Source organism: Symphalangus syndactylus, chromosome 1 (assembly GCF_028878055.3).
Source record: "Symphalangus syndactylus isolate Jambi chromosome 1, NHGRI_mSymSyn1-v2.1_pri, whole genome shotgun sequence".
Classification (NCBI taxonomy): domain Eukaryota; kingdom Metazoa; phylum Chordata; class Mammalia; order Primates; family Hylobatidae; genus Symphalangus; species Symphalangus syndactylus.
Window position 1 is genome coordinate 51,009,213 of NC_072423.2, and position 13,197 is coordinate 51,022,409.

The 13,197-nt window shown below is 38.0% G+C and overlaps 1 protein-coding gene across 6 annotated transcripts in view; it reads right to left on the minus strand.

The window, feature by feature from the left end:
* The window catches only part of GALNT1 (polypeptide N-acetylgalactosaminyltransferase 1), a 139,831-nt gene that overhangs the window by 18,346 nt on the left and 108,288 nt on the right, over positions 1-13,197 (minus strand). For all 6 annotated transcript variants that reach the window (XM_055234393.2, XM_063640204.1, XM_063640206.1 and 3 more), the window contains 4 exons: positions 12,413-12,583; positions 10,292-10,409; positions 8,442-8,622; positions 7,317-7,456 (listed from right to left, as the gene is read on the minus strand). In XM_055234393.2, the coding sequence (XP_055090368.1) occupies positions 7,317-7,456; positions 8,442-8,622; positions 10,292-10,409; positions 12,413-12,583 (610 nt within the window). The remainder of the gene's footprint in view (positions 1-7,316; positions 7,457-8,441; positions 8,623-10,291; positions 10,410-12,412; positions 12,584-13,197) is intronic.

A 13,197-nucleotide genomic window follows, 5' to 3' on the forward strand; every position in this document is an offset into this window, starting at 1 on the left:
ATTCTAAATTATCAGGAACCCTTAAATAAAAGGCAGATTTGATATGGGAAAAGAAGGGAGCTTTTTGGCCAGGCGCGGTGGCTCACGCCTGTAATCCCAGCACTTTGGGAGGCTGAGGCAGGCGGATCACGAGGTCAGGAGATCGAGACCATCCTGGCTAACATGGTGAAACCCCGTCTCTACTAAAAATACAAAAAATTAGCCGGGCGAGGTGGCGGGCGCCTGTAGTCCCAGCTACTCGGGAGGCTGAGGCAGGAGAATGGCGTGAACCCTGGGGGGCGGAGCCTGCAGTGAGCCGAAATCGCGCCACTGCACTCCAGCCTGGGCAACAGCGAGACTCCGTCTCAAAAAAAAAAAAAAAAAAAAAAAAGGAGCTTTTCTTGGTTGAAGTAGATACTCCTGAATATCAATATGGTCCTGATATTCTCCTTAACCAAGTAGGAAGGTATCTACTGACAGGGTGGCTTGGGAATTTGATATGGTACATCCCTATGAATTATGATAATTCCAAATTATTTCAGAGTAGAGAGAATTAGAGGGGGCATACATTAGTTATAAGATTTGAAAACAATAGATTTGACATGACAAATACAGCCACTTCAACTTAGGACCTGGGAAGGAGAAATGAGTGAAATGACAGGGTAGCAGTACATGATAAAGACAGATGGGTAACCTCCTGTGTTTGGCTTATTTTATTTTATTTTTGAGACAGAGTCTCACTCTGTTGCTCAGGCTGCAGTGCAATGGTGTGACATCGGCTCACTGCAACCTCTGCCTCCCGGGTTCAAGCAATTCTCTGCCTCAGCCTCCCGAGTAGCTGGGATTACAGGCGCCTGCCACCATGCCCGGCTAATTTTTTGTTTTTTTTTTTTTTTTTTTTTTTTTTAAGTAGAGACGGGATTTCACCATCTTGGCCAGGCTGGTCTTGAAATTCTGACATCATGATCCACCCACCTCGGCCTCCCAAAGTGCTGGGATTATAGGCATGAGCCACCGGTGCCTGGCCATGTTGGCTATTTTAAAACAGCAGTTGTTAATCTCTCCAGCACCATCCAGTAGAACTTTCTGAGATGATGGAAATGTCTATATTTGTGCTAATATGGTAGCAGCCACTAGTCATGTGTGGCTATTGAGCACTTCAAATGTGGCTATTGTGACTGAAAAACCAGGCTTTAAATTCTATTTACTTTTAATTAAATTTATTTTCATTTATTTTATTTTTTGAGACTCTCTTGCCCTGTCACCCAGGCTGGAATGCAGTGGCACGATCTTGGCTCACTGCAACCTCTACCCCCAAGGTTCAAGCAATTCTCGTGCCTCAGCCTCCCGAGTAGCTGGGATGACAGATGCGGGCCACCATGCCCAGCTAATTTTTCGTATTTTTAGTAGAGACGGGGTTTCAGCATGTTGGCCAGGCTGGTCTCGAACTCCTGATCTCAAGTGATCCACCCACCTCAGCTTCCCAAAGTGCTGGCATTACAGGCGTGAGCCACCAGGCGTGGCCTAATTTTAATTAAATTCAGTGTAGCCAACACGTCGGATGTGCAGATCTAGATGCTGACACTTTGGAGAAAATCTCACCATTTGTGAGGAGCTACTTGTCAATGATGGAAAAAGTTGTACAACATGCTAATAAACACAAGTTCTCACACCCTTGGCCACCCTATGAAAGTCATGTGGAAAGTGCCCAAGTTTGGTTTGTACTTTCTGAAACAGTGTAAATCCTAGGAGATCTAAGTTATTTCAAGGGGAAAGATCAGTGGGTTAATGGTCCTCTTCATAGGAATTGTTTATGGCTGATTAACACATCTTTCCTTACGTGGCCAGGCACGCCACTGAGTCAAGCCAAAACAATCTAGAAACGATGTACAAACTGAGAGTATCATAAAGGGTGAGGAGCTGTTAGAAACAAACTTTTCTACTTGAATCATAGCAGTGTCTGACTTACAGTGTGTGAATATCCACACTTTCAAAGTGTCTGTAGGGGTGAGAGTTTAGGTTTTGGGGACATGCAGATGGGGCTTCATTCCTGACTAGCCATGAGACTTTGGGCAGGTTATTTACTCTAAGACTGATTCCAAAAACCACAATCTGAATCTTGCAAGGTGCCCCACTAAAAAAGGTGTTTTACGATCAGATATGTTTGGGAAATACTAGTTAAATAAATTTAAATAGGTTTCTTTGTTGAAGGACTTCTCAAAGCCTTTTAATATACCATGACTGTTGGTAGGACCGGGAAATGGTGGTACAGATGGATGTAAGATGTAAAATAGTATTGCCCAAACATATTTGACCTGAAAATCTACCTTCTTCTCCCCAGTACCTCGCCTTTCTAATTGAGCACCTTGGGGACATCAGACATCAATATTATTTACAACACAGAATTAAAAACACTGCTATAAGAACCCTTTCTCATTGGTAAAGCAGGGATAAATCTCTCTCTCAGGTTTGTTAAGTGCTCTAAATGAGATAATACATACAGAGGCTCTAGCAGGGACAGACACATAGTAGGCACACAGTAACTTGGTTTTCTTTCCTTTATCCACAGACCCAGCGACTCTTCAACCCCCCTTTGGAAGCAGCAATTTAGCTGTACCTGACTGCCACTTTAAAAATACTATTTTTGACATTAGGAATTGAAAATAATTGTGAATGCACCCATTCTTAGGAAACCACGCAAGAGGTTAGAGCTTAAGTTTCTTTGTTTCTACTATTAGTCTCCTCCAGAATCATTATCTCCATTAGGGTGGACGATGTAAGAGCTTTGTTAAAGCATTTTTATAATCTAGTATTAGTGAATCTGGATTCACTTTTCTACTCTCTGCCGCAAGGGAAATATTGGTTAGATTTGAGAAAGAATACGGACATTAGGGGTCAACAGCACAGGCTCTCAAACCAGATGGTTATGAGTTTAGCCGTGTTTTTTAAACCATTTATTTGTTTCTCAATTTACTTATCTGTGAAGTGGGAATAATAGCACAATCCTATAGTGTTGTGCTTTAATATTCATAAAGCATTCAGATTTGTGCTTGACATAAGGTACATGCTCAGTAAATGTTAGGATTATTAGATCTACCTGGAAAAGCAATTGGTCAGCCCCTAAAACTGACTAAACCAGTAAAGGTCTAGATTGTTTACTTTTTGTTGTTTAGAATACTCAGCTCCTGGGTTAACAACTGTCAGATACCACAATGAAACACATTTATTCAGGTCCTACAGGAACTATGAAAGTCGGCGTTAGCTGAAGCCAGATGCTCTAAATTATATCTATTACCATAGTCATATTTACATTTTCTGATTTCCCTTTCTGCTCAAAAATCCTATGATTTCAGGTTTCCCTGGACCCTTGAAGCATGACAAGAGATCTATGAAAGGCTAAATTACTGTTGCTAGCAAAGGAAGGCTCACATGGGTGAAGCTGTGATCAGAAGCATAAGATCCCTGGCTGAACTATGGTGGGTACTCTTAAGAATGACCTCCAATCTAGAAATGACACCTTTAACCTGTAGGATGTGGCCTGGTATTAAGGGCGTACAAGGCTTAAGACCAGCTGCTAAGTTAATAAGGTGATAACAAGCAGGCCACAGAGGGTAAATGCTATGACTTGCCCAGAAGCCAGCTGGCAAGAGGCAGGTAAGACACAAGCTTGCCTTGGCAGTCATCTACCATGGAGCAGACAAGTGTTTCTTTGTCACACGCCCAAACTCCGGCCCAGCTAACAATGCCTAGGCGTTGTCCAAAATTGGGTCAGCTCAAAAAAACAAAAAACAAAAAAATCCTCATTTTTGGTTCTAAAGACAAGCTGCAGAGTGACTGCTAGAAATCTTTCCCTAGCGCACCACTCACCCTGGGCCTTCTTTGACCAGTACGAGGTCACAGCAAAGGAAAACACATTCCCATTAATGAGGCATTAGTGAGAACGAAAGGCTCAAGAAACTCAAAGTAGCCCTCACTTGTTTGAAAACAAATTCCTTAAATCACAACAAAGTTCAGAGGCAGGGAGCTCAAGTCAACCCTGAAGTAGCCTTAGTAATTGTTAGGATAAATGTGGAAGTCTGTGCCTGCCCTGGCACTGGAGAAAACACCAGGCCAGATGGCTTCACCAGCTCTCCACCATCTAGCTTCCTTCGGTGATCTACTTGCTTTCCCTTATCTTACATTTCTATTTTACATCCTTTTCTCTTTCCCCAATTCCCCCTCACCAACACCTTCTTCACTCTCAGCCCATAATCTTGTGTTCAACCGAGGAAACAAGCCACCAGAAGAGAAGGTCTTCACACTTCCACCACAAACTGCCAGTTTCCACCTCCAAACCTACAGCTGCCCTGCACTTGTTCCCATTCCCCTACCTTCCTTCCTATGACAAGAGATGACCTCTCTTCTTCCCACCCCCAACCAACACCCTCTACTTGTGTACATATTTCACCTCCTATCCACCCAAATACATGACTCCTATAACAACAGACCCCTTCTTTCTTTTTATTCTGGTATAGAAACACATAACATAAAATTTACCATCTAAATTGTTTTCAAGTGTACAGTTTGGTAGCGTTAAGTATATTCATGCTGTTGTGAAACAAATCTCCAGAACTTTTTCATCTTGCAAATGTGCAACTCTATACCCATGAAGTAACTCTTTTTTACGCCCTTCCTTCAGCCCTGGTAACCACCATTCTACTTTCTGTTTCTATGAGTTTGACTATTCTAGCTGCCTTATATATAAGGGGAATCATACAGTATTTCTCTTTTGGTGACTGTCTTATTATGCTTAACATAATGTCCTCAAGGTTCATCCATGTTGTAGCATGTATCAGAATTTCCTTCCTGTTTAAGACTGAATAATATTCCATTATATGTTGTCTCAAGATTTATAGCAGTCACTCTGTAGCTTGTCTTTAGAACCAAGAAGGATGGGTTTTTTCCTTTGAACTGACCCAATTTTGGACAATGCCTAGGCATTGCTAGCTGGACCAGAGTGAACGGACATGTGGGGTGCTTCCACTTCTTGGCTATTGTGAATAGTGCTGTTATAAACATATAAGTAAAAATAACTCTTCAGACCCTGCGTTCATTTCCTTTGGATACACACCCTGAGGTGGAATTGCTGGATAATATCGTAGTTCTCTTTTTTCAGCATTTTTTTGAGAAACCTCCATACTGTTTTTAAATAGCAGTTGTACCATTTTACATTCACACCAACAATGCACAAGGGTTCCAATTTTTCAGTATTCTTGCCAACATGTGTCATTCTCTGTTTTTTTGATAGTGGCCATTCTAATGGGTGTTACATTGGCTCTTTCTTTTGCATCTTTAAATTTTCTCTTTTGGGTTGCTCATATCAGCACAGTTTTATCTTAATAAAGAAATAAAATCCCCTTTAAGCCCATATTTTCCTCCAGCTACCACCCATTTATCTTCTTTCACAAGAAAATTCCTTGCAAGACTTGTACACATTCATCTATGTTGCTTCTTCCCTTCTCTCTTCAAAACAGGGTTTTTAACAACTTCCATGGGAAACTCTCTCAACACTGAGACAGGCTACTGATAACATGTCCCTCGCCAAATGCAATAACCAATTCTAAGTACTCATCTTCCTCAACTTCTCTGCAGTATTCGATACAACTGATCACTTCCTCTTTCCTGAAACACGTCTTTCCCTTAGTCTTGGAGACACCACTCTCTAGGTTCTCCTATTTCACTGCCTACTCCTTCTCAATCTTTTTTGCTGATTCCTTCTCATCTCCATGATTTCTAAACTGTGGCGTTCCCTCTGGCATTGTCCTCGGTCTTCTCTCTCATACTTAACATTTTCTCCTCCTCAGGTGACCTCATACAGTTTTGTGGCTTTAAAAACCATCCTATATGCTGACAACCTAAGTTTACATCTGTATCACAACCTCTCCTCCAGATATTCTTAAATGTAAAGACCTATTCATATCTTCACTTGGATCTCAAATTTAGTGTGTCCCAAACTACACTGTTGATTCCCTTGAGCATCTGCTCTTCCTGTAGGTTTTCCCATCTCAGTAATGGCAACTCTACAGTCAGTTTCTCAAGCTTGATAGAAACCTGACATAATCCTTTACTCTCTTCCTTTCAACAATACACCAGCTCTACTCCTGTTTCCATATAGTTTTTCTCCACATAGCATACAATGTGATCCTTTTCTAGTGGAAGTTTGCTGGTATTTCTCAATAGCTTCCATTTGATTCAGAATAAAATGCAAAATGCAAAGTTCTCACTATAACCTAAAAGCTTTATATGATTTGACCCTCACTATGTCTTTGACCTTATCTTCTACTACTCTCCACCTTGTTCACTCTATTCCAGACAACTGGTCTCCCTGCTTTTTCTGGAATGCACTAAGTACACTGTCATCTTAGAAACCTTTATACTTGTTCTTCCCTGTGCCCAGAATACTCTTTCCCTAAAAATTCATATGACCTGCCCATTCACTTTCTTCAGATCTCTGCTCAAAATCACCTTCACAGGACTCTTTCAACTTCCTTACATAAAACAGTACTACTACCCACGCTCAGTCGTCAGTCATTCTCTATCCCTTCTGCCTTTATCACCATGTGACATACTGTGTGCCTTTCATAATCTGTCTTACTCATGGACTGTAAGATCAACAAGAGCAGGATCTCTGCTTTACTTATTGCTGTATTCCTAGTACTTAAAATAGTTCTTGTCATATACTAGCTACTCAAATATTTGTTGAATGAATGGAAGGACTGAAGAAGTGACAACCTTCTTCAGTGTGGGAGGCCACTTTTCCTGAGATTTAATCCTGGGATAGGCCTGGTTGTGGCCTGTCTACACATATCATCATTTGCTGCTGTGACTTATAAAAGGAAATCTTGTTCTTCTATTGATTTCTATCACAAAAAGGTTGGATTTCTTTCCCTACTTGGTTTCATATTTTTTTATAAAAGCCATCTTGTAATTACAAGTTCACAAAGACCTGCAAATAAGTCTTTTTTTAAAAAATATATATACAGATTTTACAGATCCACAATTGCAGATGGTGCAGTCTGTTTAGGAAACACATCACTATAGACAGAATAGGGAAAAACAGACTCCACAGTACACAGCTTATCTCCAGGTGCATCAACTCAGTGGAAATCAACTTTTAGGGAGGAGGAATGGGAAAAAAAGAATATTGTTTAGACTTACAGGGTAAGAAGGAGGAAGAAAGCAAGAGACGTTAAACGTTAATATGAAGGTACTTTCCTTATTGGAAGTTTAACTTCTATTTTTGTTTTATAAAAAAGTAAGAACATAATAACCACACAGAATATATACATATTTCTTACCTCTCCCAATGAAAAATAGTGACGTGGAATTTGAGAATCAGGATATATATTCTCTAGGTACCAAGAAAAAGGTTTGCATTGTAGTTTGTGTCTTAGACCAACTCTTGATGATATATCTCCATAATCTACCTTTGTAACACCTGTTGAAAGAAATAATTGACTCAATTATTAGTGTTGTTTTAGGTAACACATGTTTATATATTGAATCTAATAAACCAGATGAATGAGAACAGTGGTATCAGCTGGGTGATATGTGACTATACAAGCGAGACACCATGAATCTACCAAAAGTATAAAGCAAGGAAAAGACATTAAAATGTGTTTTAATTTTTCAGAGAAAAATTACATTTATGTGAGAATGAAATATAAGTGTTATGGGATCATTAAACTTCAATATACGTTAAGGCACAAACAAAAAAATCAAGGTCTATTTTGCTCAAATATTAAACAGAGCAATTGTTTGCAGTCAAGCTTCTCTCATGCAACTCACTGAATTGTGCACCCTGCCACTTGACAGTCTTGCAGTAACTAAAAAATAAGGATGGACTAGTAACAATGTCAGGCTGACTTATAGCTGATGGAACAACTGTTCCTACAAAACTCTGAATAGCAAAGTTCCCGGAAAGAAGGCCCTGTGGCATGTTTTGGGCTCTCAACGGCCTTGTGATACTTGACGAAAGCCTCCTACAACAGCATCGAGGGCCTGCTTATAGAGAATGTTCATGACCCACTGCAAAAACAGTGGTTTTGTTATGCTGAATGAAACCTCCAAGAATCAAGAAAAACTCATATAAGCTAGAAAAATGGCTGAAAATTCAACAAGATGAAACTTCACAGGAATAAATACTAAATGTTGCAGTTAGGTTTTTAGAAAAATAGAACATCTGTAACACCTGGACTAGCAACACTGACCTGGATAATTTATTACTGTTAATTATATATTATTCTAGGCATTCTGCCAAGCACTTTCTATACTGTGTGTGATTTCATTCATTCCTTACAATGACCTTATGAGGTAGGTGTTCACCTCTGCTCAAAGCTTCACTTCTACCCTTCTTACTTCTCCTCCAGGATCAGGGTCAAGAAAGGTATAGTCTTGTATTTCTAATGTAAAACAATGCTAACCTGGAGAAATTATATAGAAGAAATTCTTGAATTCATCCATCCACACTTCTGCAAGTCGTCTGTTATTTTTATTGATAATCTGCCCTGTGCCTCCTGGAAACGTGTAAGGTGTAGCTTTCCGAAACACATGTCCAACATGTGAGCATGTAACAATTTCCAAAGTTCCTCCACACTGCCAAATCTGAAAACAGCAGAGATGACCATGTAACATGTAGCTGAGTAATAAGGAAATGTTCACCTTAGTTTTCCCATAGTATTTTTCTTTTCAATTAAATAGGGGTTTGGCTTTTGTTTAAACTTAAATGGAACATACTGTAGTTACTGGTAAAAAGCTTCCAAAGTACCTCCATACTACCAAATCTGAAAATAACAGCAAAGACCATATAGGACATTGATAGTTTTTAAAAAAGTATTGACATCTATTGGGTTCCACAGTTGGAATTTCGCAAAATCAGCGGCACATGGTGGGCTCCAGCTGTACGGTTAGGTTACAAAGTCAGTGCTTCCTCAAGAGAAACGTTTCTCTAATTTGGGTTCTGATCAAACCAAAAGTTGAAGATTAAAATAAAGAAAACATAGGTTAAAGGCTAAATACAGAAAAGATATGAGATCTAGAGCAGTATTTTTCTAACTGCAGGCCATTATTGCTAAAAGAATCATAAATTCAAATTGATGAATTGCAAGCTGTACTTGTTAACAAGGACATACTGTTTCATAAAATGTTTAAATTTTATGTTTTGTGTGTGCAGAGCATATAATGTATTTACTAATGTGGTTCATGGTTAAAAACAACAACCAAACAAAACCTGACCATGGAGTAGCCAGCCAGCTGTGTCACGGCTTGTACATGAAACAGAACCTAGGAATCTAAACTAGATCCATTGTAAGTTCTTCAGTGAGACAGTAAAAGCATGTTTTGTTGTCTTTGTTAGAACAATAAAAACAAAAAAAGTGGCAAAAGAAAGATAAGTATGGGCTTACATCCTTAATTTAATGAAATCCTTCTGTTTCTTTCAAAATACATTCCCCCCACCAAGTTAAAAATCTCGTTAACTCTTTATAATTAAAATAACATTTTGGAAAGTTCTGATTTTGTTAAATATTCAGTGTTCCTACCTTCAAGTTTTCCCAGGATTTTAAGTGTTAAAGCTGGATAGGATCTCCAAAATGATCTAGAGTCCAACCCTCTCTTTGATAAGAAGGCAAAGTGATTCACTGGGAAGAAAGTGAGCTCGCTGGTTCAGAATACAGTACACGTCAGTGTGATTTCCACTATAATAAGCTATGTGTCTAAAGTTGGTTATTTTCAAAAATATGCAATGCATTTAAATGATATGTTGATTCTAGTGAACATGAAATGCAAAGACTTTATATGTAGACTGGGTTAAATTAATTTAGAGTCATTTTAGAATTCTTTTGTGTTTTTATTGAAAAATATAAAGCTGGTACAGTGACTAGGTTTTATATAAAAAAAATTTTCACACTAAAATAAAAAGCATATTACAAAATGTGAAATTTATGTTTTTGAGAGTAAAGTACCAAAGTAGCATATTCAAACTATATATTAGTTTTTAGAGCTTAAATTACTTCCTTGGAAATAATAAAAATTAAAAACAACTAGGGAATCTTGTGTAACTTTTATAGCTGGACTTCAAAGGTAACTAAATTATTTGCTTCAATAGTTTATAATGAACCCTTAATATGAGTCCTTTTTATGGACCGAAGGCTCTGAAGTTACATAAACTTGTATTAAATTCAATTTTTATTTTTTATGTAGAGATACATGAATAATCAAAGCACATCTATACTTGAGGTTAAATAAAAGATTAATTTTTTTGAAGGGAACTTACCCTAAAGGAAATTTCTAGGTTTTCTCCTCCCCAAATATCCATTCCAGCATCATATGTTCCAATTTCCTGAAAGTAATCTCTGTCTATTGAAAAAAGGCCTCCTGCCATGGTAGGTGTCCTGAAATTCAATAACGCTACACCATTAGCAATTTAAAATTTACTATCAGTTTTTGTTTTTAAAAGCTGTTTCATAACTATTTATAACTACTGAGTAAGTACTTCTTCTCACACTCTTCATAAACTTTCATAGGCCCCAGGGGCTTTCTGTGTTATATGCTGTGTTATTTGGTCTTCAGACATGATCTTCAGACCATGGTCATGCTGACTGCTAGACTTTGTCATGCTTCTGCCCAGACATCCCTCTCTCACAGTCCTAAGAGTATTTTCTATCTTTAGAAAGATAGTACTTTCTATCTTACTTGGTCCTCAGGTCCTAACTGAGTTTAGATCTCAAACTCCTTAAATTAAGGCTATTCCTCACAATCCTCTCCATCTGATTGTGCACCCACTCCATGGATCCTAGCAACTTCAAGGCAGTTGACTATATTAACCAAGTAGATTGAGGTTAGAGTTACCATGCCAAGTTCTAAAGAGTGGCAAATAGTATAAACACATAAGATAAACTGGATGGAAACAATGAGGCCTTTTCCCAATACCCACTAGAGATCTTTAAGGAGAGGAGACAAAATATAGAATAAAATCAGTATGTTCCTTCCTGACTGTATGGCATATTTTCTGCAAAAGAGGAGTCTAATTCATCAAAATAGGGCTCAGGTATGCAAAGGGAATGGGAACATGTGAAAGTAAGCAGAGAAATGATTAAGAAATGAAGGAAGATTTAAATAAATGAATATCAGCCCATTTGATTTTTATAAAGAACAAGTATGGAGAAAAAGTAAACTCCAACCAGGAGAAAAAAAAAATTAAGTTACATGGACCAAAGATACCATGAAGTTTATATTTTAAGATGAACCCTAAAATGTACTCATTGCCTTTCCAGAGGAAATAGTTGTTTCCAAAAAAGGTTTGGACTTATTTTGATTTTAGAAGAAAAAAAGAATGAGAAAAGGATTTAAAAGAAACAGTCCCAAATTCAAAATTATCATTTAATACAGGGTTTTCTTGACCTGAGTTTTTTGTGCGCTAAATCTTCTGTAGGTACATGTGCATTTTTCTCCATTAGAGAAGACCCATAGTTTTCACCAGATTTCCAAAAAAGTTTGTCATTTTTGAAATGTTTAGGAACCCCTGATTTAGATAGTGAATTGCACTAACAGCTAAAGAGAAGAAAAGTCCCTTGCACTACTAAGAACTCAGGCTAAGGAAAATAGCACACAGTCAGTGGAAAATCTCTTCAGTGTTGCCAGAACTGGACTTGAATTCAAGGGAAGGCAGGTGCAAGAGGCCCAAAAACAGAAAAGCTGAAGCCTGGTTCTGAAGGAACTCTTAATACAGAAGTAGCAGGTCGATACAATTGGGATAAATTCTAGGATGGCTCAGAAGAGCTCAAAGGTCTCAATTTCATGTTCTAAAAAGAGCATGAAGATTTTTATTCCATCCTGAAAAAAAAAATCTATATATGACCAAGTAGAGAAAAAAAATCAGAAAATAAATGGATTAATGAATTTTTTTTTATACTTTGTGTCAATTCTAGCTATTTTTATGTTTGATACAAGCTTTTCTAACTTTACCAGTCAATAACTATCATCCAGATGGTACAAGTCTGAATTTAAAATCGTACATTTTAATGCAAGTACCCAGTTTTAGGTAATATTTTCACATACTGACACAATCAATTAAGTATTATTATCCTTAATAACTGAATTAAAGTACAGATCTGACTTACACATTTGCAAAATGTTCATAAAGGAATGAAAAAACATGCATGTCATCATTTCTCATGTGCACTAGATTTATAGAATAAGCAAAAATTTCTAATTTTATTAGAGGAGAAATCCTTCTTTAAAATACTCAAATATGTGAAAGACGGCTCTTAACTACCATAAGGCATACGAATGCTTCATGTTTCTCAAAATATACTTATCCATTTGATATGATTCCCAAAGCTCCACAACCTTCTGCCAGTAACACTTTAGGGAAAATGTTTGACAAATTAATTACCTGACAGGAAGAGTCCGATCACCTTTCCTTCTGTCCATTTCTCTTTGGGGAACAGGATACCAGCGAAAATTGAGCTTCCAGTTGAACCCACCATAGGTCATATCAGAGCCTGCCATGTACTCAAAAGTATCATCGCTGATCACATCGATGATAGGACACACCACTGTTCTCCTGATGTCATAAAAGCAAGTTAAGAAATCTTTCAAAACATTCCTGTTTAATGCCAACTATAGAACAATTGTAAGTGTTTTTACTTTTTTTTTTCCCTTGCGACAGGGTATCACTCTGTCACCCAGGCCGGAATGCAGTAGTGCAATCAGGGGCCACTGCAGCCTCGACCTCCTCAAGTGATCTTCCCGCCTCAGCTTCCTGAGTAGCTGGGACCACAGCTGGGATCACATAACACCACACTCAATTAATTAAAAAAATTTTTTTATATTTAAGGCTTTAATCCTCAAGGGACTGATTTTAACTATGACATACAGTAAGTATCCAACTTCATTTATTTCTTCTGTGGATAACCAATTGTTCCACCACCTCTTATGTAATGGTCCCTTTTTCTTCTGCTGTAACTAATTGTGCCTACTCTGTCATAAATCAAGATTACATACAAAAATGAGCTGGTTTCTAGATCCTACCCTGTTTCACTAGTCTATTTGTGAATTCCTGCACCAATATACCACTGCCGTAATTAACACAGCTTTAAAATAAGTCTTGATGCCTAGTAGGGCAACCCCCTTAGATCTGATTCTTCTTCAGAAGCATCCCAACTAATTTTTTTTCTT